General features: G+C 48.5%; 1 protein-coding gene and 1 pseudogene across 14 annotated transcripts in view; both read left to right on the top strand.

Annotated features, from left to right (window-relative positions):
* The window catches only part of CACNA1C (calcium voltage-gated channel subunit alpha1 C), a 777,231-nt gene that overhangs the window by 552,631 nt on the left and 200,258 nt on the right, over positions 1-24,342 (top strand). For 10 of the 14 annotated variants that reach the window (XM_066369080.1, XM_066369079.1, XM_066369066.1 and 7 more), the window contains 3 exons: positions 996-1,192; positions 12,513-12,616; positions 20,247-20,419. In XM_066369080.1, the coding sequence (XP_066225177.1) occupies positions 996-1,192; positions 12,513-12,616; positions 20,247-20,419 (474 nt within the window). Of the gene's footprint in view, positions 1-995; positions 1,193-12,512; positions 12,617-12,903; positions 13,008-20,246; positions 20,420-24,342 lie in introns of all 14 variants that reach the window. The other 4 variants (XM_066369078.1, XM_066369067.1, XM_066369070.1 and 1 more) reach the window with 3 other exon arrangements.
* On the top strand, positions 19,123-19,240 carry LOC136396375 (U4 spliceosomal RNA; annotated as a pseudogene).

The raw sequence follows: 24,342 nt of genomic DNA, 5'->3' as shown, positions 1-24,342 counted from the left end.
GGCTGTCTCAGTATTTCTTTATTATTTTACCATCATAGAAATCCATCAAGCCTTACTTCCATTTGCTATAATGGTCTCCACACCAACAATATAAACCTCATCTTCATTTATTGATTTCTTTTTAGCAGCTGTTCAAGTATGAGGAATTAGTTCATAGCCACAGATGTTAAACCATTTCCCAAAAAAGCACTGCCCATACTGATTGAGTAGTCTCCCTGTCACCCGCTACCACTCCATCTTGAGTCAGAAAATGATTGTTTTCTTCTGAAAGGTGGTACTGGCCAGCAAAGGACCATGCTGCAAGGTTCCCCTGGCCCTGCATAAAATATGGAGGGACTTGTGCTCGGGGCTGGAATGAACACACTACAGCTAATCCCTTCCCTACAGACAGAATCTACTTCCTCCTTCATCTGCCTAAGTCTTCCACAACAAAGCAACTTACACTCCGGCGATGTCTCCTGTTTCGGACCCTCGTATAGTCTCGGAGTGCTACTGGATAGGTCTGCTGGCTATGTGAGCATTCTTCCCATCAACCTGGCCTCTTTTAAAACTCTGATATTCCCATGGAAGTGCCTATATAAATTTTACCATCAAAATAAGGAAACATGGGCTTTCTATCCCTTCCCAGGATGTTTCACACTCAAAGCGGTTGCATCGTCGTAAGTTTTTGATTGGGTCATTTGACTATGACACTGATAGGCTACAACAGAACGGGCAGCAGCCCTATTGTCTTTGAAATCCATCACTAGCTTTTAAATAGAGTTTTACAGCAATTATCTGCAAGTGCTGATGTTCTAAATCCACAGCAGCCTGATATTTTGTTTAATTCACGTACGGAGAAGGAATGAAGACTTGTTCTGCATTACTGTTGCCGTGGTCCTTCTGTCTGTCCCGCTAACTTTATCCGATCACTTTTCTCTCTGACTTCTCTGTTCTTTTTTCTCTGCCCCTCTGCCCTCCCCTGTGTTCCTCCTCCTCTCGCCTGGCCATTTGAGATGCTCCAGTAGAAGACGACCCCTCCCCTTGTGCACTGGAGACGGGCCACGGCCGGCAGTGCCAGAACGGCACCGTGTGCAGGCCCGGGTGGGATGGGCCCCGGCATGGCATCACCAACTTTGACAACTTCGCCTTCGCGATGCTGACGGTGTTCCAGTGCATCACCATGGAGGGCTGGACGGACGTGCTGTACTGGGTACGTAGCCGGCCATGGGCAGGGGCAGCGGTCCAGGAGGACGATGATTAATTTTTAAGGCTAAAGAGAAAAGTCAGGCCCAATTTTCTAAAAGGAAGCCATTTTTACTGAGCAAGGGGGTGTGACGGCATGCCCGTGTATTTTTATTTCTCATATTAATCTTTCCACATCCTGTTAGAATAGTTCAGACAAATGCATTGTTGCCGCTGTTACTGCTAACAAAACACTCTGCTGCTTATGTGACACATGTGTAGGCATAGTCCTTCTCAAGTGTCAACCAGTCGGCAGTAAAACTTGTATCTGAAAGGTGCCCTTTTTATTACCAGTAGCAATGCTACCTGGCCAGCTTCTGAGCCATTGAAGTGCCAGGTTTCTGTACAGCCTGTCCCACAGGCAAAATGTACACACCACATTTGAGCTGTTTCCATCCTGGCAGAGTTAAATCCATTATTTGTAAAAACTCCAGAAAACATAATTCGTTATAACATCTCCCATTTCAGTGTTAAATGATTTGCCAGACCCAGTGTTTGTTCTTTAACATTTGGTTGAAAAACGCTTGTTGCCGTTCTTGAAAATCACCACCTCACCTAGCATTTCACACAGTGTGAGTTGTGTGGCCCTCCTGAGAGCCGTGCGAGAGCCTGCCAGGGGAGCGGGGTCTGCAGACTGAGGCGGGCAGAGCACGGCTGAGTGCCGCCCGTCACCTGGAGCTGCCAGGTGCAAAGGCACTAATGCCACCAGGGCACCAGGGTGTTGACTACTTTCTGAATGAGAAGTTTTGTAGCGACACAGAGATGTGATACAGGGTATTGTATCTTCTAAAATTTTTTAAATAAGCATTAGGCCCTATTGTTTCAAAAACCCTGTATCCCCAGTGTTTATGTTGTAGTTGACAGGCTGAAACCCAGCGTAGCTATGAAATTTGTACCTCTCTGCAAACGATGACTTGACACTTGCCCAAGTGCCTTATACCTAGCAAACATATTGGGCATTCTGTGCTTGCTGGGATGCTCCAGAGTGCTGAAAATTTAGACCTGAGAGAAGTCCAGTTCAGGTCAGCGGGAAAGCTCAGTCCAGGGAAGCACCATGAGTCTCCAGTGAACTATGGTGGCACAGCTGGAGTCAGGCCCTGAAAGAGTCACTATGTTATGATACTGTCAGAAACATCGAAAAACATTTCTTAGGCCCATGCTGAATAAGAACTTGTTTTAATTGGTTTGTACAAAGAGAAGAAATTGAACTTAGGCATATTTATTTTATTTAGCAACACTGATCAAATTCCCTGGGGGCCCTAACTGGTCCTTCTGCCTTGGGTGGGTCCCTCAGGCCAGCCGAGAACAGAAGCATCCTTCTGCAAACAGGCAGTTTCTGCCTATGGGCCATGAACATATGACTGTATGGAACTGTGCTTTGGAGTCTCATCATGTGAGCTTCAAACTCAGGCCTTAAGTTGCTATGGAAACACTATCATGGCAGCAAATTGAGGGCAGGGTGGCAGTGGGTGGGTGGGCAGGTGGGGGGTTGAGGGGAACAGACATAATTTACTTTGCTGCTACCCTGGTGTGTTTTTGTGATCTTCCTCCGTCACCCCCCCCCCCCAAGTCACTGATACTCCACCAGCCAGATGTGACCTAAAGAAATACTGTGGTAATGACAGTGGAGTAAGGAATGAGAACGAGCACACAAATGTAACTACCAATTTTCAGCAGCTGTGCTGTGCTTCCTCCCGGGGGGGGGGGGAGGGTAGAGCTCAGGCTGGAAATGGAAAAAGTGTCAGAGGTGAAGGAACATTCCCAGGCTCGTGGGACATGCTCGCTCGGATTTTCCCAGCACCTTTCTGAAATGGCCATGTTGAGTATGTGTGCGTTTGTACACACACACCTAAAGTTGAAACAGAGCCCCGTGCTCAGATACTCATGATGGAAGCACCTCCCAGCCCAATGCTCCTGCTTTCAGACAATTTCTCTAATTGCTCTGACCTTTCTATGGCCATTTCTTCCTTCCTTCTTCCTCTCTCTCCCTCTTTCTCCCTCCCCTTGGAGCATTGCTCCTCCTTGCCTCTAGGCCTGTATCTCTAAACCCCAGACTCTTAAATCTCACTGTGCTTTAGTATAACACATACCTTTCTAAAATATTCCAAGACTTCCCTCCAGGCCATTGGATTAGGAGCTCCAAAACTAGACCCCAGTATCTGCATTTTGAAAAAGCTCCCCAGGTAATTCTGATGCTTCAGCTGATTTGAAAACCCCTAGAAGTCTAAACCATTGAATTCAAAAGGTGCTGTTTGATGTCCTGGATTGAATGAGTCTAGAGCAGGGGTCCCCAAACTTTTTACACAGGGGGCCAGTTCACTGTCCCTCAGACTGTTGGAGGACCAGACTATAAAAAAAACTATGAACAAATCCCCATGCACACTGCACATATCTTATTTTAAAGTAAAAAAACAAAATGGGAACAAATACATTGTTTAAAATAAATAACAAGTAAATTTAAATCAACAAACTGACCAGTATTTCAATGGGAACTATGGGCCTGCTTTTGGCTAATAAGATGGTCAATGTGCTCCTCTCACTGACTACCTATGAAAGAGGTGCCCCTTCCGGAAGTGCAGCAGGGGCCAGATAAATGGCTAAGGGGGCCACAGTTTGGGGACCCCTGGTCTAGAGAGAGAGTTTCCATGAAAATTGGGAAAATAGGGTCTTCTACTCAGAAGAATGCTATTTCCCTTCAATTCCAAGGGATAAGTCTAGAGGACGTGAGAAGGAGCAACCCAGATTTTCAAGTATGGCAATGAATGGAAACCTCAGAGCTGGGTTCATCTGAACCACCAGGCAGCTGGTTAGAGCTTCCTAGGGAGAGAGTAGGTCATTGCAGCACTAAGGAAGCACTTGAGTGAATCACTAGGTATCACCTGGGGTAGAAGAAACTCTGAAAGTCACCAGGAGTGAATATAAACACCTGCCTCCTGCTGTGGAATGTATTTAGTCTATTACTCTTTTCCTCTGGCGTCCTTTCATCCTATTATGGTTTTAAAGAGTTAGTGGACTGAAAGTGAAATCAAACTTGATCAGGGAAGACTTAATACAGTGTGTCCGTAAAGTCATGGTACACTTTTGACCAGTCACAGGAAAGCAACAAAAGACAATAGAAATGTGAAATCTGCACCAAATAAAAGGAAAACTCTCCTAGTTTCATACCTATTCAGTGCAGTTCAATGTGGGCTCATGCACAGATTTTTTAGGGCTCCTTAGGTAGCTATCCCGTATAGCCTCTACAGACTCGTCACTGACTGATGGCCTACCAGAACAGGGTTTCTCCACCAAACTGCCAGTTTCCTTCAACTGCTTATCCCACCAAGTAGTGTTATTCCTATGTGGTGGCGCTTCATTATAAACGCGCCGATATTCACGTTGCACTTTGGTCAACGATTCGAATTTAGCGAGCCACAGAACACACTGAATTTTCCTCTGTATCGTCCACATCTCGACTGGCATGGCTGTGGGCTGCTCTGCTGTATACACGGTGTTAGGTCATCATTTGCACATGTGCACATGCTGCCACATAATCCTACAGAAACTGGGAGGGTTTTCCTTTTATTTGGTGCAGATTTCACATTTCTATCATCTTTTGTTGCTTTCCTGTGACCAGTCAAAAGTGCACCATAACTGTACGGACACACTGTATTTCCTCTGTGTTAAACCTTTGGCCATCCACTAGGTCAAGGCCCCAATTAGCTGAACAATTAGCTTAAAATATAATATGTCTTGCTCTGTTCCAGAGGTCTGCAGAGGACAGGGTATGGGGATTTGGAAATAAAGACAAAACTCAGGTTTGGGATGTGATTTCCTTGGGAAATGGCTTCTTCAGCCGAAGCCTCTCCACTTACTCTCAGAACATCCACACTTCTTAGGAACTGGAGGGATTGGGGAAGGGGAGAAGGTGATCACACAAAAATGGCCAGCCTGTTTTAGGAGCAAGAGAGCACCAAGACAGGCAGGACTGGGGGGTGATATAGCATGACCCTTGGTTCCAGTTCTACTTTCAGGTACGTTTGGTTTTTAACCAAACCCTAGCCTTCTGCATATGATTCGAGATTCCTTGTCTTACGTGGTTTAGCCATGTTCCTTCCTGACGCTGTAAGAGGCTGCTGGGTCAAGATAATGTGTAGTGTCCTCATGTCAGGGTCAGATTGAAACTCTGTGCATTATGCCCTCCAAATTGTAGCCAGATCACAACTAAATAAACATCAATCATTTACCTGATCAGTGCTCACTTTGTGCCCAGCACTTGAAATAGCTCCATCCATGCCTATGTCCAACAGAATAAGATGGCCCCTGAACTGGGGTTTGGAAGCCCCAGAGAAGGTCACATGGGAGAATTGTGTGAAAGGGAGGCAGCTGTTAGAGCAGGCACAGCACAAGAATATACTTTTCCAGGTCTTTAGGAATCCAGGTACCTGAATAATTAATTCTTCATCAAGAAGACTATGTTGACTTCAACTCTGCCCCCCCCAAAACCCTTCTGATCTAGGGCCCCCAAGAATATCGTATACTGCATGGCACAGTAAAGAGCAGTCTGGTCTGTTTTCATGGATTCATGCTTCTCCCCACCCTGCCACTATCGGGGTCACCTTCTTCCCAACACTCATTGCCCTCCCCCGCATTGGTTTCTCCATGATCATTTCTTCCCCTGATTTAAAAAATATTAGCAATTGAGCTTAAAAAGGAGATTAGAAAGAAAACTCAATGAGAATTCATATAAAGGAAATACATTTAGAATCTCACACAGTGTCTCCTGTAGTATCTGGATTCGTTTTGGTTCAGCAGGAGACATTGGGAACAAAAGTGTAATGTTTTAACATTTCGTCAGTTAGCTGCCAACACTACACTTTGCCTTGTCATTTCCCTACATGTCTGAACATGCTGGGAAGATGTTTCTACCAATTCTCTCTCTCTCTTATGCACACGCACACGAACAGGACAACCACTCATCTCTGGTCTCAGTGCTGCTGAAATGTCTCTGGTTGATAACAAAGGCCTTTTGCATCCAAGCAGATTGTAAGTCAGGTTTTACCCTCTTTTTTTCTTTTTACCCCACTTCATTGTTTCTTCAAAAAGCCACCTCTTTCCACTATAGAATATAGAAAATGAGACTCCGAGGGCATCAGGAAAGCGGAAGGGTAGAGCTGAATTCTGTTGATGACCGAAGAGTATTCTTTGAAGAGCTGAGGGGAAGGCCTCAGATAACGCAGGAACAGAGCCCGGGCTCTTACAGGCACCCGCGTACGGGCAGTGGTCCTTGTATGTAGGGCCCTGTGATCTTTAACTCTAACCTGCCTCCAACAGAGTGTTACTCACGTACCCAGCTTTAAACAGAATTTGTTATCTAAACTATAAACTTTTGGTTCATCTACACATCAAGAAAGAGATCAGCATCTCTCAAAGTTATTATTTACTTACTGGATTTTATTTTATTCATTTCACTGGGATTAGGTGGGTCCTAATTATTCAATAATTCAATTTAACAGACATTTATTGAGCATTGACTGTGCTCCTAGGACTGAGTGGTGGGGCTGGTGGGGAGGAGAGGAAGGCCTGACTGTAGGGGGTTTACGGTCTAATAGAAGAGACAGGGACAAAGAAGTGTGTCCTGCAGTAGAAGGCAGCGCCCTCAGAGAGGGCAGGGAGCGTCCCTGCGGTGCTGTGGACAGAGGTGGGAGTTTGCTCTGCCTGGAGGCAGACTTTGTAGCAGTCCAGGAGACTGGAGCGAGCTGTTTCCAGTTCTCTCAAGAGACCCAAGAGATAGCTCGGCTGCCCAGAGTGCTGTCACCCAAGTGTTCTGAAGGCCACCTGTGGGGCGCCGTCATAGGTGCCATACCCCCCCCCCATGCCCGCTGGCTGCTCAGGACAGCAGGAATGGTTTCTTGGCTATGAGCCAGCTGTCCCGACATGGGCGTCACACCTGGAGCCACCATTCCACTCTCCACAGCTCCGAACCTCCCCCAGTATGTCAGGGTACGAACCCATCTGAGATAAGGGGTTTTTAAAAATAGGTTGTGGACGGAGCAGTTAATTTTGTTGGCTTGCCTCCCTTGGGGTTGGGAGCCCGTGGGTGTCTTTCCCACACAAACCAGGCTCTTACTGTGTTCCAAGGCATCGTGGGTTTCTCTGCAGAACATCAAGCAGGTGCAGGGCTGGAAGGGAGTCAGGTGAGACATGTCTGCCTTGCTGCTCACTCAGTGACCCATGGGGGACACCCCGTGTCCCAGCAGGCAAGGTGACAAAAGGTCATGCGCACATGCATAGTCTCAGACTTCTCAAGTCACTGCTCAGGGCACTGCCTTTTTTGGCAGTAGCAAATCCTGTTCTCTAAAGACACTCTGTAAAGTGCTGTGACTTTTATGGGTTTACACCTCTTGCCTTGGTTAACAAGTGACAGCCTCTCTTGGCACTCACTTAAACAGTTCCGTGTTTTTAGATTCACAGCGCCTGTTCTGCGAACCTTATGGAGCGTGGAAATCAGCTAGGATTGAGAGCAGCCGGGGGAGGGGGAATGGGGTCAGGAGCTGGTCCTCCTATTTTTTCCTTATGAGGAAAAACATGCATTGATTTAAGGTTAGAGTTCCCCTCAAGGAATTAGATATTGGTTTCAGGGGGTGAACACACCATATCGACGTACAGAGACGCGTTGTAGAATTGGGGACCTGAAATCTACATAATTATGTTAACTAGTGTCACCCTAGTAAATTCAATTTAAAAAAAGAAACAAAGAAAAAAACAGCAGGGTCTTATGTATTTTTTATTCAGTATTCCCTGTGTCTGGGGAAGTGAGGTGCGTTTCAGCAGAGGCGGGTCACTCTGATAATGTCACCCTGGAGGACAGTGCTGCAGGTGGGGATGGGGACAGTGAGACCTCGCAACCTGCCTCCCCAGGAGAGTCAGGGAGCCGCTTTGTTACAGACGTCAGGAACAACTAGCTTTCATGGTTAGAGAGGAGCTATTCATTTTCACCTCTAAATAAGATTGTCAGCCATCTGGGTCACTTTTTGAAAACATGACTGTATTTATCCTTTCTCTTCTTAATAGCTCCATTCCAGCTAACTTAAGATACCAGTCTCATCCCTCCAAGCACTGCCCTACTTCAGAGTCACCCAGCACCACATGCACTCTACCCAGTCTGCCCCCAAAAGTAGGTGGCCTAGAATAAAGAAGAGAAAGTACGGGGGAGGGAGGGAGACAGGGGACACTTTCCTCTCAGGCCAGAGCCGAGCAGACCAGAGAGCCCCCCTCTGGTGGCTGCGGAACACTGTTCACTAAGGGACTGATGGGCTCTTAGGACCACCTTGGAAGCTTATTAATCTCTCACTTGTCCTCCTACCTCCTTCCCTCACCTACATTGCCCATCTTGGACCCCTGAAGGATCATCTCACAGCCAGGGAAGAAGCCAGAGAAGAACAGGGAAGAGCGGACACCCTGAGTCTCCTAGGTGCGGTCCCAGCTCTGGGGTGTCTCCAGGTCATGAGGCAGCCTGGGGGGGCATCTCAGTGTGGCATGGCCTGTAGCTCCACTCATCTGAGGACTGTGATGATGCTGGAAGTCACTGACCTTGTGTAAGGCACAGGAGAGGACACCCCAACTAAACAAGGACCCGAGGAAGTCATAGGGTTTGTGGGTTTATGGACCCCTCAGAGAAGTGTGGCCCGGAGGACTGCATTGTATGTGAGGTGAAGTGCTCACAAGGTTTCGGGAGTAGAAGGAAGCAGTCAGGAAAGATTTCACTTCCAGGAGCCCACCCGTCCCCCCTCCCACACACTGCCTTCCCAGTCTTCCTGGCTCCAGAGGCAGGTATGGAAGGGTGGCGGGCCCACCGTCGCCTCCTGCAACGGCCGGGTCCCAGCTGTCCTGTCCTGAGGAAGCAGAGGACAGCTCCCATCTAGGCAGAGTAAGGGAGCTTCTTCAGAGCAGACCCTTTGACCCCTGGACCATGCTTGGGGATGTGCTTCCCCAGAATCAGCGCAAAACAAGCTGGCTGGTCAGTCACGTGGAGTCCAGAGCACCTGTGCGAGTGTACACGCTGTGTGGCATGTGTGCGCCTTTTCCCTGGTGAAAGTTCACAGCTTCCTTCAGCTTTACTGACCCTCCCCCTCCTCCAGGGTAAAGAAGCACTAAGTTAAGGAACAGGAAGGGACCTCTGACCTTGACTGGCAGGACTTGGGTAAGGAAAGGTAGAAGGACAGAGATAAGGCTTCACAGGACCTTCCACCTGGGTTCTCAGACACAGACGCCTCCTCTCATCTCGGGCTGTTTCCCAACCTGTGGCTTTCACTGTGACACGGAACACAATGTCTTGGACATCATAGGCACTCAGTAAATACTTGTTGAGTGAACATGGACTCTAACAAGATCACTGCCAAGTATAATGGAAGGGTTATGTCACAGTTCTCCTTAATAAAATGTGACATGCAGACCCTGGTATCACATGACCGTCATTGTCACTGTGATGTGGCCTGTGGCTCCCACACTGTTCTCTCTCAGGACCTCACTCTGCTGATCCTGCCCTTTCTTGTTACTAGTGCAGTTTCATCTTCCTCATCCTGGTAGCACAGACATTTACCGGACTTCCCTCTGCTGGTCTGGCATCCTTCGCAGCCTTGGTCCAGATAACTGTCTTCTGGTTGAAGGATGCTCCGGGATTCCCTGGGATGGCTCAGCCCTGCCCTCCTCACAGCTGCTGCTGTGTTGGATATTTTAGTGCTCAGCCACTGGGAAAAGCCTGCATCCCAAGGCCGGGATGGCTATACAGCTGGAGGCTCTATTTTTAACAATTGCTAAGGTTGTAGGAAAACCCTGTTTCCACCCCAGGACCACATGCCCTCTGGGCTTCCTCTCTATGGCTGCTTTCCCGTTCTGCCCGGGCCTTGCGGGCTTCTCCTGCCACCTACAGCTACTCTTGCCCTTGGGATTCTATACCCCTGCATGGTTACTCCTCCACCTGCACTCGCCACCTTGCCTTTTACTTAGCTGTTCTCCCTGCAAGCAAGAGCTTCCTCTTTATAGCACAGTATCTGGCACATAGCAAGTTCATTCATTCACTTAACAAACATTTACTGAGCACCCACCACAGGCAAGGCTGGTGGTTCTGGGCTCTCGGGACACACCAGTGAATGGAGCAGACTGGAACTACCCGTCTTCGTGGAGCTCACATTCCAGTGTGGAAGGCAGACGCATAATAACAAGTAAACGTCGAGTTAGTGATGAGCCCTGTGTAGGAAACAGAGCAGGGCATGTGGAAGCGACCATGATAATAATAAAAAAAAAAATCTCAACACTTATGTGAAATTGAACTACATTTGACATTGACCAGGTTCAGTAGACATAGTGAGGATTCTTTTCCGCCCTGACTCAGTTCTAACAGACGACCCTCAAGCCCTTGACAAAATCTTTGTACGTTGACTACATGTGGTAGGTTCCTCTCCAAAATATAGTAACCCCAGATAATAACAGTAATAGGTTTGCAAAGACTATATGGGAATATAGCACTTAAAACCGGCCAGATTGGGGAAGGTCACTCGTACTTGTCCATGTTTTTTATTCACAGCACACAAAGAACATACTTGTCCAGCACTGGTAGGCACATGGGTAAGGTTTCTCAGCGCCTGAGGAGCCGTGGGAACTGAGGGCAGTACTGACCCAGCACACCTGGAATTCACTGTGGGCACCCGGTGGTAGTTAGCCAACTTGAGCCTGCTTTAGAATCACCTGGGTGATTCACGTGCCGAGTTATGAGGCTCGCTGAGTTCTTGAGAAAGGGTCCAGAAATCTGCTTTGTTCCTATCTCTCCCAGATGGTTCTGGTGCTGGTGGTCTTTGCACCCCACTCCGAGGGACACTGCTTTACAGCATAGCAGGGTTATGTAGTAAATCACAATATTTGCTGTGTCCTTATAGCTGAACATGGGAGCTATGGAGCGATCTATGTAAATCGAGGAGTTCTCAAACTTTTATATGCGTCAGACCCACCTGGTGGCTTGATAAAACATGGGTTGTTGGGCTCACCCCCAGAGTGTCAGGATGGGGCCTGAGTTTGCTTTTCAGAACGGGTTCCAGCTGACATTGATGCTGCTGGCCCACAGGGCCTCGCTCCAAGAACCACTTACAGAAATCATTTAAGAAGCTCGTGTTATTTAGAAATTAGGTTTCCTGTAGGTTAAATTCACAAAGACAACATTGGGGTTCATTTTTGGAAGATAAGACTTAAACCCTTTAGTCAGAAAGCATCAAAAGAAATAAATTTGAGAAACTAAATCAGAATAAATTTTCTCTTTGATAAAAATGCCGCTCTGAGACCTACCCTCGTCTTCACGTCTATCCGCTGACTTGTGATGTGCTGGTGAATGTTTAACAGCCAGCCCTTAGGGACCAGGGGGAGGGGGGGAGGGCAGATCTGTATCACTTGTCCATTTCTATCCACAATGGCCAGTTTCAAGTGCCCATCGTGAAGTCACTGAACAGGAGCTTGGAGGAGCTGCACAGTGGCTCTCTAGTGCCCACAGGAGCCAGCTCTACTCCACGGCCTCCAACTGCCCTAGGGGTTTGCAGCCTTTCACGGGCTGTCTTGTTGCCCAGTTAGTTACAAGTCACAGTTTCCAGGTTAAGGACTGTTTCTGTCTAGGCTATGGTTATAGTCACAGGAGCCGTTCTCCCAATACACAAAATGAACATCCATCCTGCTTGTAGCCTTTGTAGTGTTTGTGAAGCCCTGGAGTTTCGCCTCTCTATTCTGGGCCCAGCTCTGGTCCAGTACGGCAAGCCCCTTCAGAAGGCCCCTTTCCCCTACGTGCTCAAAGGCTCTGGGTCCCTGGCTCTAGCAGGAAAACCTCAGGCACTTTTGACACCAAGCCTGGGGTGCAATGGGAGAGTTAATGCCACATAAACCCAAGTGAATTGAAATCATTCCTTGATGAAGAAGGTTTGTTTGTTTTGTTTTGTTTTGAGGCTACCCACTTTCTTAGACAAGCAAATAGAAAAACATTGGGGAAATGTTTTTTGTTGTTCCAGATAATAAAACAACAGAGAGAGCCAGACAAGATCTCTCTTAAGGCAGAGACTGCAGAAAGTCCCTGACAGTCTGGGTCAAGGTCATGGGGAGTATTCTGAGTTTGGATGCTACAGGGGTAGCGATGGATCACCACCCACCTAGACAGAGGCTAGGCTCAGCCCCGTTTGTCCCTCCCAGCTTCTCTCCACTTCCTTCTGTACCTGCCCTCTCGCTTTGACTCAATTCTGCTTTCTCTCTTTCCTAACTTTCCTTCGTCTTTCCAGATGCAGGACGCTATGGGCTATGAGTTACCCTGGGTGTATTTTGTCAGTCTGGTCATCTTTGGATCCTTTTTCGTTCTAAATCTGGTTCTCGGTGTGTTGAGCGGGTAAGCTGACTGTTTCTGTGTCCTCCTTACAATGCAGCCGAGCAAGGTCCCAGGTTCCACTCTGTCCATCGCCAGGATCCTCAGGGATGGGATCTAAGAGACCCAGGAAAACCAGGGGAGAAAGTCTCAAATTCTGGCCCATTGGCTGTCAGGCTGTTTGGCCTCTGATTTGCACCTAGAGGATCGGGGTCCTGGCGCTGCGTGGGTTGGTGTCTGAGCCCGTGATGGGTGCTGGGCCATGCTCGACTGATGTGTGCGCCTCACTAACTATCATTCCGTTCTTCCAGGTCAATGATGCCGTAGGAAGGGACTGGCCCTGGATCTATTTTGTTACACTTATCATCATAGGGTCATTTTTTGTACTTAACTTGGTTCTCGGTGTCCTTAGCGGGTAAGCAGGACCAAGAAAAAAGGTCTTGATTTTTTTTCCATTTTATTTACTCTTTCTGCTATTCCTGGCTTTATTCTTTTACTGGCTCTGATGAACCTGGGATAAGGGACCCCCTCAGGAGCCTTGAAGTGAGTGTCCTTGGCCTGGCTGGGCAGAGGGTCAGAGGTACATGGATCAGTCCATTGGTTTGTGCTTCACCAAGGGATGCCAGGGCCCATATGCCTCCTGCCAGCTCATCCAAGCCCTTCCCTCCCTCAGGCAGCTGCTCAGGGAGGCAGGGTGCTCTTTCCTGTACCTGAGGAGTAGCACAGGGACACCCTGCTCTGGGAAGGCCTTGGCAGCTGGAATTGGAAGGAAGCTTCATAGACTGTGCTTTCACCATATGCAGGGGTCTCACAGCTTGGTCCTTGCCTGAGCCATGGAGCCAGTCCCACTGTGTGCCAGGCTCTCCATAAAGACTTCAGAGAGCCTTGATTTGGTGTCAAACCAGGGTAATAAGAGTTATATTTTAAATACAATCAAATAACAGACTGAAAATATAACCCTCTTTGGTTCCGGTTCATAGACTGAGCAGCCCACGTCTGGCATCCTGATGTCTGACTGAAAAGGGCACCTAGCTGATGGAAACCCTAGATTATTGGAGAGCCGAGGAGAAGGAATACCACTTCCCTTTCAGTCTGTCTCCTTGGTTCCAAGTAGAAAGCTGGCCTGATTTGGCCTTTGCTCAGATGAAGTTAAAAAGTAGTAGAAGCAGCCAATGTGCAGGGCATCAGGGCCCCTGGGCGTGGCCTGACTCACCGTGGGACGCAGCCCCCCTCCTCTTCACCAGCCCACACCAGCCTTGCCAAGGCCTCACACCTAAATGCTCCTGGTGACCTGCTCCTGGGTAACATGCTCTGCTGCCTTGGCCACGAGGGGAGGGGTGCGGTCTGTTTCTGCTCTGCTCAAGACAGGTCAGCTGCTTTGGATAGCCTTCCCTAGGTCTGTAGGGGCATTAATGCTGGGAGACAGTCAGCAGGCTCTAGGACAAAGATTGATCTTCCTTGTCACTCAGTAATGAACTAGGAATGGCCACTCCCACCTCCTCCCACAGCCTAATGCAGTGCAGGGGCATCAGATGTAGGCTCAAGAACTAGGTGAAGGAAGGATTCTGCCCCACCCTCACCCCTTCCCCTGGTGGGTGGCTTGTTAGAGACTTAGGTGACATCATGCCTTCTTCCCAGGTAAGGCTGCGCAGAAAACCAGAGTCTTCCTCAGGGGGTTGGAAGGATGAGGACAACGCAAGCCCCTGACTAGCTGCCTGGACGGTGGAAGGGTTTTCCTATTTGTGTTCCAACACGAGAAAATGCCTCTGTGTTTAAATGTAAATCACCAAGGAAAGCATGGAAGAAAAGGTCTATCTCATCATGTACTTAGGACAGAAATTCAGATGCCCCAGCTCTGCCCTGGCCGGATGCGTAATGTGGAAACAACTTCCCCTTCTTAAACTTTAGCTACCTGTCTGAAAAAGTCCTGGTGACAATACTTAGCATATAGTAAGTACTAAAGAAAGCTGCTACTATTGTTGCTTACTCGGTGCTTATCATAACTAGATTTAGTGAATAGAATCATCAAAAGTTAGAACCACTCCATCCCTTTTTTTTAAAGGTGAGGAAGGGGAGCCCAGAGTGGTAAGTGACTTGCACCTCTGTTAACTACGAGTCAGTGTTGGAACAAGGCCCCCATCTTCTCACCGTTAGCCATTGGACATACGCTGAGTGAGCTGAACCGTGACATAAGCCAGAGCTCCGGACTTCTACAGGAATGTCTAATGGTTCCATTTTCTCCCCTCAGAGATGAAAAACAAATCTAAGTGAGTAGAATAACCCCTACACACACACAGCCCAGGAATCAGATATGGGGACTGGGAGCTAGACTGTGATGACCTCCTCAAGCAGAGTATCTTCCCACAGTCCTTGGCCACAAGAAAAGTCGTCTTACTGGTGGTATCAAAGTAGAGATGTCAAATAATAGCAGCTGGTGACATCAGAGAAGAGCCTGGGAGACCATGTCCTGGCCTGACCCAGTCCCAGTGAGGGGAGTATGTGACAACACTCGCCCAAAGCCTGGCAAGTAGGAATATGAAAACCATGCACAGACCCTGAACAGGAACAGTAGGCCTTCAGGCCTCGGCCTCGTGAGCCTTTGAGTCCATTCGGTGGTCTCCTGGAGACACTACCCAGTACCTGCTCCCTGACCAGCCCCAGCCCGGTGCTAGAAACTCCAGATGGCTGGCAGAACTTCTTCCAAGGCTTCCAGGGTTAAGGAGCCCTCTCTAATCTGTCAAGAGGGCCGGCCAATCTGAATGGGCCACCCTGATTCCATGAAGTGATGAAACCGGGACCTGGGCTCCTGCTGGCTGAGTACATGATGGTGGCAGCTTTGGTTTTGAGCCAGCACCTTGATTGGGCAGGACCACAAGAATGCAGCAGAACTCCCACTTACTCATTCATCAGGCTCCTGGATCAGATAGCCTTTCAGTAGCATTCAGAAAAGGCTCAGAGCCCCATGAAAGTCACGGCAGCAACGCTACATTAAAGGTAGCCTGCGGGCTCGGTGTCAGGCTCTGCACTGGGAGCGTCAGGTGCACCAGCTCCTGCGATGCTCACAGCAACCCTATGAGTGAGGTGCTGCTTGTGTCTCCATATTATAGAGAAGAAAAGAGGAAACCAAATACTTCTAATGGGAAAAACAGAGGGTCCAGGATTAAACCAGAACAACATGAACCCATATCCTAAGTCCTGAAATTACAGCCAGGAAGGGCGGAGGGCTGGCAGCAGCACCGGGCCGTGGCGGGCTCCTGGAAACGGCCGGCAGGAGCAGGAGTCCCGGGGGGAAGGGTGCAGAGCCAGCGCAGGGGCTGCAGCAGGTCAGGCGTTAGCCTGAGGCCGGCAGCCCAGCAGACTTGACCCGTCCCTCAGGGACAGCAGCACCCAGCTCAGCAGCAGTGTGGGCTCCTAGCATGCTGGGATTCTGGGACCAGGGCAGGACACCTAACGCTATCAATTAAGAAGAATATTTTATACCACAGCACATTTATAACTCGTGCTCTGATTACACCCTTCCATCACCAAGAAAAGTTTCAATTGTGCTCTTAGCTTACAGCTCATGAAGGTAGGGAAGATGACCATCCATAAAACTTCCATTGAAAAGGTGGAAACCAGAAATTTTGGTCATCAGAGGGTCCTTTAAGCATCCTTTTTCTGGAATACTCACGTATCCAGAACACAGCATTCCTGACAAGATAGAATAGAGTCAGTATACAGGATAGACATCGCATGGATTCTTTCTGAAGGGCTTCCATGCTCATTAGCTATTGATCCTCACGAGCCACAGGCCTGGTGTTATATGAATATGAGTCGGGTTACATTTGCTTTCCCCTTTAGAAATCTAGGCCTCCAGCCCACCAGAACTGAAAGAGCAATGACTATGAGATTCCTGGAACGGGAGGAAGCTGCAATCCATTGAAAGTCCCTGGACTCTGGAATCCAGTTACTTTTTTGTTTTTAAGTGACTGTGAATAAAGGGCTTCAGAATGTGCCTTCCATTGACAAGAGGCCCAGTTTCTCGTAGACGGGTAGGCACCCAGTTTTTTTCCCCACTGGGAGATGGGCATGTCTTTCTCTCTCCCAAAGAGCAGAGAGCCTGGTGGGTAGGTATTTTACAACCTGAAAGCATAACTGGAATGGCTCAATATCCAGGTCCAGAAAGAAGCAAGAGCAAGGCCAGGACATAGGTGCCTTCTAGTGGAAGCAGAAAAGATGGCATAGACAGTCGGTTCTCCTTATTCTATGAAGTCACCGCAATGCTGAGTATCAAATACTGAACCACTACTCTTAGGAGAAATACAGGCTTAGGTACCTGAGGGCCTCTGGTCACAACGTTTCTCTCCAGCGATCAGTACCTAACCATGCCTATGGTGTGTTTCTGTTGAACTATACTTTAATGTATGTCATTAATTCATTTGCACAAAACTCATGGCCAACAGCACTGTCACGCAGGCCTGAACAAAGCTTATCCAACACAGGTGTTTTCTCCGTGAAGCACACCACAGCCTTCTTAAGCTTAGGAATGCTGGACAGTGCTTCAGCACTAGGCAAGCTTTGTAAACTGCAAAATCACTAACAAAAAGCACAAAATGCCAAAAGTGGGGCACTAAAGAGACCATAAAAAGGACATTTGTTCACAACCTAACAACTGAAACAAGAAGGCAGAGTGTCACCCCGTCTGACCTCGGCTGGGGAAGTGACTCGTTTTTTGCCATTCTGCAGATATCTGCAGGTGACCCCAAAGGCACACAAATTATTAACTTGGGGTTACAAGTAAATTTTACTGGGTAGGTAAATTCACAAGTGCAGAGTCTATGAATATTAAGAACTGACTATGTTGATTATAGAGGGCCTACAGCACCAAGCATTTGTATTGATTGGATTTTCCACATGTGCCTCCCTTCGCACACTTGACCTGAGTGAGGACTGGTCCACTGGCTTTCTGCTCCAGCCCTCATTTTTCATGTTGGTTATTGCTGGCCAGAGCTGTGCTTCGGCCTTATGACAAAACCCACTGCTGTGATTGATTATCTAGCCAGCTCCGGTCCCTGGGCCCAGCATAGCCCATCAGGCTGGGCCTTCATGTCTTCATTAGCTCAGTCCCCAGAACAAGTGCATGGCTGCCATCCAGCTGAGGAGATAAAGAGAGCTAGGCACTACCACCCAGAGAATCTCTTACTGCACGGGGTCTGGAGACGAACACCCTGCTCACCTGCCGTTCAGCATCAGTCTGTGTGCCCCATGTTCTCTGGGAGCCAAGGGGAGCCATGGGGCTTTGGATCTGATTCTGCCACTTTTCACCCCCCTCACACTGCTGACATACCTCTGCTTTTTTGTTTCCCAGTGGGTTTTTATTTTGGGTCCCCCGAAGTCTTGGAGGTACAGACGATGAGCTTTTATTCCACAGGAGCGAGTCAGTTGCCCCTACTCCAGTTTGATCCCAGTCCTATCCTCCCCACTCCAGAAGAAGGGTGGGAGTTGTCTTCTAACTAGAACTTGACCCCTTTGAAAAATACTCCAAAAGAGCTAAGGAGAACCCTCAACTATTCAGTCCCCTCACAACCCAGATCTGCTCCAAGGAAAGGAATGGAGGAGGCAGGTCCCTGTGGGCAGAACGAGAGACAAGAGAAGGGGGCCTTGAAATGCAGTTTTGGAGTCGATTCGCATGAGGAGGCAACCTCTATATGAAGTGACTGTCTCCAGAGTGCAAGCCTGTGGCCCTGGCAGGGGCAGTGTGACCAGGCATCGAGGTTCGGGGGCATATGGGCAGGCATCTTTCCATGCCCACCCCCAATAGCAAAAGGAGGGAAGGACAAAGCAGAGCAAGGCTTCCATCTCTACTGCAAGCTGTGGGTCTGCCCGCTTTTCCCTGGCATTAAACTCCCTGGGAAGAAAATGAAGGTACCTGCCAGTTGTCAGAAGGCTCAAGAAAGAGCAAGTTCAATTCAATCAAATTTAAGAAGAAAATTCCATCCAAACCAGAGCATCATTAAGGCAGCAGTTGAAGAGAACTCATTAGCTTTCGAGCCTCCACGTCTCCTAATTAAAGAAGTTCCCTAGGCCACTCCCAGTCCCCACCTCATTTCACCCTAAAAAAAGGTGAATGCCAAAACCTGTGCTCTCCTAAGCAGCACTAAAGCAAGATGCAAACACTAGACGGTGTGGTGAGAGAGCCACCCAGCGTCACGGACTGGATTCGGCGGCTGAGCCTGAGTCCGGGTGGTTTGCTGGTGTGTCCTTCCTGACAAGGGGCCTTTCCTAGAGCGTTTGGCTTGTGCAAGAAATTCTTTCAAGTTGGTTGCTGTAGCATCCTGAACAACACCTTTACTGGTGAGAGAAGGAACCATGTTTCTAAGAATGAAAAAAGATGCCCAGTGCATGTAACTCTCTCACACACACACGCGCGCGCGCACACACACACACACACACACACACACACACACACAATCAAACCTAGAAATGCTCCTCTGTTCTATTGGGAAGAAAAAGGCACAGACTTACTTTGCGCATTAAGAACTAGTCTTCTTAGCTTTGCGCAGTGGCAGTATCGTAGCCAATGAGGCTTATCCGAGGCGCGATTATTGCTAATAAAAAAATTTTTTTAAAAAGAACTAGTCTTCTTGATTATTGCTTTCTGCTGCCAGTCCCGTCCTTGCTCGGAAACTGAATTTGAAGTTGGAGAGAAAACAAGGGCAGAGTCATAGAAAATAGAAAACACATAGTCATTCTGTCAAGTTTTCCAATAGGCCCTTCTTCCATCAAACCCCAACTGAATTCTGATTTCTACTTATTATTACTTTAAACTGAATGCATCATTTAACTTTTATGTCATCTTGATTTTACGTATTTTTTTCATTCTGATTAGACTTTTTTAGCCAAAGAGGCAGCCCTCAGGACATTTTCTTGTGTTTGGAATTCTTATTTGTCCCCATGTGGGAAAGAACTTTCTCTAGGTTAGAAATCCTTCCAGGCAGCTAAGAGTGGCAAGGTGAACCCTAGTCATAAGAATAGAGGAGGAGGAGGAGATTCAATTCCTTGGGTCTCAAATCAGTGGTGTACTGGTAAATATCTAACAGTTGGCTCTTTGTGGGGGAAAGGCCTGGTTTATAACATTTGCCAATTTCCATGGCCAGTTTTAAGCCACCACAGAGACCTCACTGAAGCCAGGGCTGGGAAGAGCCATGCACAGGTGGCTCTTCAGAGCCACTGCCGTTAAGCAGGGCTTCAGCACACTGCTGCTCCTAACAACTGCTGTCACCCAGAGGCTCTTGAGATTTTTCTACTGCCACCCAATATTGGGGGAAATGAAAATGCATGTTCCAGACTGTTGTGGAGGCTTACTGTTCAGAATGAGTTTCCAGGACACTGGAGAACATTTGTTACTGAAGGCAGAGCCTGTAATCTAGATCCAGGAGAGTGGGGAATGGATTTCATGCCTCCCCTTCAGTGCCTCCTTCCATTATGTGAGAGCGAAGACAAAACCTGGGGTGACTAGAGAAAGCTGTCTGTGGAACTAGAGGCTTGTGGGCGGGCTTCCCAGTGCAAAGCAATTCACACTCTTCTTTCCCCTTGTCTCCGTCTCCCCTTCATGCTTCACCTGCTCCTTCCTTCCATGCACTCCCCTGCCCTGTCCACTCCACTTCCTCTCCAGAGAGTTCTCCAAAGAGAGGGAGAAGGCCAAGGCTCGGGGAGACTTCCAAAAGCTGCGAGAGAAGCAACAGCTGGAGGAGGACCTGAAAGGCTACCTGGACTGGATCACGCAGGCAGAAGACATCGACCCCGAGAACGAGGACGAAGGCATGGACGAGGAGAAACCCCGAAACAGTGAGCAGCCTTCCTCTGTCTTGGCTGGGTTCTGGGGGAGTGAGGGGACCATAGTGAGGACAGAAGAAACCTTTTACCACCAGCCTTTCTTTATAGTTGTCTTCCTGGAGCAACAGTGGTCTCATTGTGGCCATTTGCTACTCATAGATGTTGGTCACAGAAATAATTGATGTTGGTCTATAAAGCCTCATTTTCCTTTCAGAATCTTTGATCTTCAAGACAGTTGAGATTTTGCTAAGGTGGACTCTACTTTTAAATCAGACATCCTTCTCTGGGCTCTACCACTTCGGGCAGAGGGGGCAGGTAGCCTACTCTAGGCTTGCTCGAAAGAATGATTCCCACCAAGCAGCTCCCTGGAAAGCAGGGTTCTACCCCCGTTTGCAGCAGACTTCCAAGCACCATTGTGCTTTCTCATAGGAAAAGGAGCCAAAGGTTTCTCTTAAGGAGGATAGGTTCAAAGTACTAAGTAGGAAGGTTGAGTGGCATTTGACAGTTAAATTATAGAAATTGAGCCAAATCCCTTTTTCTGGGGTTGCATGGGGCAGACTGTCGGCTTGGTTCTTGCAGGCATGAAAACAAAAGTGACAGATGACACTGAGTCACAAGTGTAGGAAAGATGATGAATCATGGGAACTCAGGCTCTCATTAGATAAGCCCGGTGGTTGTCAAAGTGTGGTCCCTGGACCAGCAGCACCAGCATCGGCCGGGAACCTGCTAGACATGCAACATCTCAGGCTGCGCTTCAGATCTGCTGGCTCAGAGGCTGGGGTGGTTCGAATGAGCCTGCAGGTGGTTGAGCTGCGAGGCAAACTTGAGGGCCACGGGTTAGTTCTAACTACTCTCCTTGGTTCCTTTGGCCTCCATCTCCATGACTACCACACACGGTTGCTGTACAGAGACAGGAGGTTAAGGGTGGGAAGCCAGAAACGTTCCTGAGAGGAGAGGAAGATGTCAGGACCCACTGAGGCTCAGGGAGGCTGACGGAGGGAAAGCAGGGTGTCGTTACTGATCAAATCTCCTCTCCTTACAAGGGCGAGGAGGGCCCGAGCACTGTCAGGAGAGCAGCCCCACAGAAAACAACGGTCGCCCCAACAGTTTTTAAATCCTTGTGTATGTACGTGTGTGTGAACATAAATATCCTAGCACATGTATGTAGATACAGCAAATCTAATTTCTCAGCTTTGTGAGTAGGCATTAGCTATGTCCATGTGTTCAACTTCCCGACTGGTTTCTGTTTCTACTCACTAGTGTCTGAGTTCTAACTGGGACTCTAGAGAGGGGTCAGGTGGAGGAGGTGGGGAAGAAGGCAGCCAGAGATGTTAACAGAGGACAGAAACTCTGTTCCTTCTCCGTGGAGACTGATAGAATCTTTTCACCCACTGTTCCCTTTCTGATAACTGCTCCAGGGGCAAATACAAAATTAAAACACACAAACAAGGGACTGGTGATGACATTATTTAATAAGCTAAGGAGGCCTTCATTCTCTCCTAAGTCATTTGTGAGCTGGAAGACAAGGCCTTCAATGGATTATAAAAGCGAGCAATGGAGCCACTGAGGGTCTTTCCGGGAAACTGTTTGGCAGATGCTATTATGCTGTTAATGCAACTGTGGGTAGCTAATTAGTTTGTGGCACAGCGTGGTGTGGCAAGTAAATACCACAGAGAAGGTTACCTCAGAAACACAGAAACTGACATCTTGGCCCCTGTCCCCATCCTAAGTCAGGGGGAGTCCCCAGGTTGTGACTGACGCTGACGAGCACGTTTCTTAGCGTGTTACTGAAAACCGGAGGCATCCACTGCTTGCTGGGCAGCCACTGGCCGGCCACAGACGCACGTTGTCGTTCTGTGCTCTGCCCAAGCAAGAGCTTCCAAGGAGAAGTGTGCCGCTTCCCTGTCTCAACTATTAAATTAATGAATTCCAAAGACTTCCCAGCATGGAGAATTCTTTGCAGCTGAAGCAAATCACATGGACGAGGCCTCTCTACCCACGTTTCTGGCCAAGCTTTGGGAAGAGCATGATGAACTGCCTACTCCAAGGGGTAGAACCTCTGCCAAGGATTTTTAAAAGTCCGAATAAGGATGAAATCAGACTCTGGGGACTGTTGTTCCTGCCACCTTGTACTTCTGCCTGATGGCTGGAGGAGCCTTCTGTGCCTGTTTCTTGTCCTCAGCCAGCCTTGTCCTGGGAGAATGAAATGGGAGCCTGCCTCCTTCAATTGTGTAAATGTTGGTGGACCGGTTCCACGGGGTTGGGGCAAGGGAATGAGTACATAAAAAAAGCAAGATAGTAAAATAGGCCCGTGCAATGAAATGAATGTGAAAATCGTAGTGATGGAGCCAGGAAACCAGTCCAAAGCACTGTGTCTATTGGGTAAGTTCAATAGAAGCAGTTGATGTGATTAAATTGTTAGGGAATTGGCAACCTAATAGATTTGCAGAAAAGGCAAGCCTGTGGCTCAGAAACTCCATTCTTGTCCAGAACTTCATCGCTTGCCTTTTGAAACAAATGCAAAGGGGAGAAGTGCTGCTGTAAGTTATATGTGTATTTCAATGAAAGGGGTATCTTAGCCTTTGAGACTGCTAAACGATTACCGTAGAGTGTATTTCCTAGTCCTTTCCAGCGCAAAAACTAGGTAGTCTTTTAAGAACAAAAGGCATCGCCACTTTTCATGAATGGCTCTGGCCACGGCTGCTTTTGCCCTGGGCGGAAGCCTGTCAGCACTCAGGAGGTGCCCCTGTGGGGGACATAGTGTCGGCTGTGCAGGACAGTGCCATGACACCTCATTCTGTGGGAGCTGAGCGTACCTCGGGGAGCCCACGCCTGCATTTTTCCTGGGAAAAGCTACAAAAACCACGGAGGAAATAGAACAGTGGTGGGGAAGACAGAGAATAGCGTAGTTAGGAGGTACTTCTCTAAGTCATTAAAGGATGAGGCTAGTAAATGACGTATAAAAATCTGTTCCTGTCATGCTTCCCCCCAGCCATCCACCAGTGAAAGGTCCACTCCGGCCAGAGGCACTGTTCTGGGTGCAGGGGAGCAGTCAGAAACCTCTGCCCTCAGGGAACGTGTCCTCTAGTGGGGAGACAGACGAGAAATTCAGTAGTGTGGCCGAGAATGATGAGTACAGTGGAGAAAGATGAAATAGCGAGAGGGGGACAGGAGTGAGAGACCGTCATTTAGGTGGAGTGGCCAGGAAACACCTCACTGAGAAGGCAGCATCTGAATAGAGACTTGAAGGCAGTGAGGGAATGAATCATACAGCTATAGGGACAAGAACAGTCCAGGCAGAGGGAGCAGCCGATGGAAAGAGCTCGAGGCAGGGGCACGGCTGATGTACTTGAGGAAGAGAGAGGAGGTTAATGTGACTGGAGAGACGTGAATAAGGGGGAGAGAGGTAGGCAATAAGGTTCAAGGCACCCAGGAAGTAGATCATGAAAATGACTCTAAGAACTGGGACTTTTACCGGGAGTGCGGTGTGAGGCCACTGCAGGTCCTGAGCTGAGAAGTGGCATGACTTGACCCACGCCCACCAGGAGCTCCCTGGCGGCCACGTGTGGAATGGAATGGAATGGAAGTGGACGGAGGCGAAACGAGGAACCAGGGAGGAGATTTCCACCTCAAGAGCTGGTGGCACTTCGTCCTGGTAACAATGATGTGATGGAGTCAGGCTCCCAGTGACGTCAGTTGCTGGCGTTTCAGATGTGGGATGTGAGAGGAGATCAGGGAGTTTGAAGGCGATGGTCCCACACAGCAGCGAGAGTGGAATCCTCATTTACTGATAGGACTGTGGGAGCCACAGGTCTCCGGGCAGGACTGTCAGGTAAGCCGTCTTGCACCTTTAGGTTTGACGCGCCCATTTGACATCCAAGTGCACATGGTGGGTAGGCAATGGGGAATTCACCTGAGGTCAGGGGAGAGGTTGG

The sequence above is a fragment of the Saccopteryx leptura genome, chromosome 2, assembly GCF_036850995.1.
Source record: "Saccopteryx leptura isolate mSacLep1 chromosome 2, mSacLep1_pri_phased_curated, whole genome shotgun sequence".
In the NCBI taxonomy this organism is placed as follows: domain Eukaryota; kingdom Metazoa; phylum Chordata; class Mammalia; order Chiroptera; family Emballonuridae; genus Saccopteryx; species Saccopteryx leptura.
This window is presented reverse-complemented; position numbering and strand designations above follow the sequence as displayed.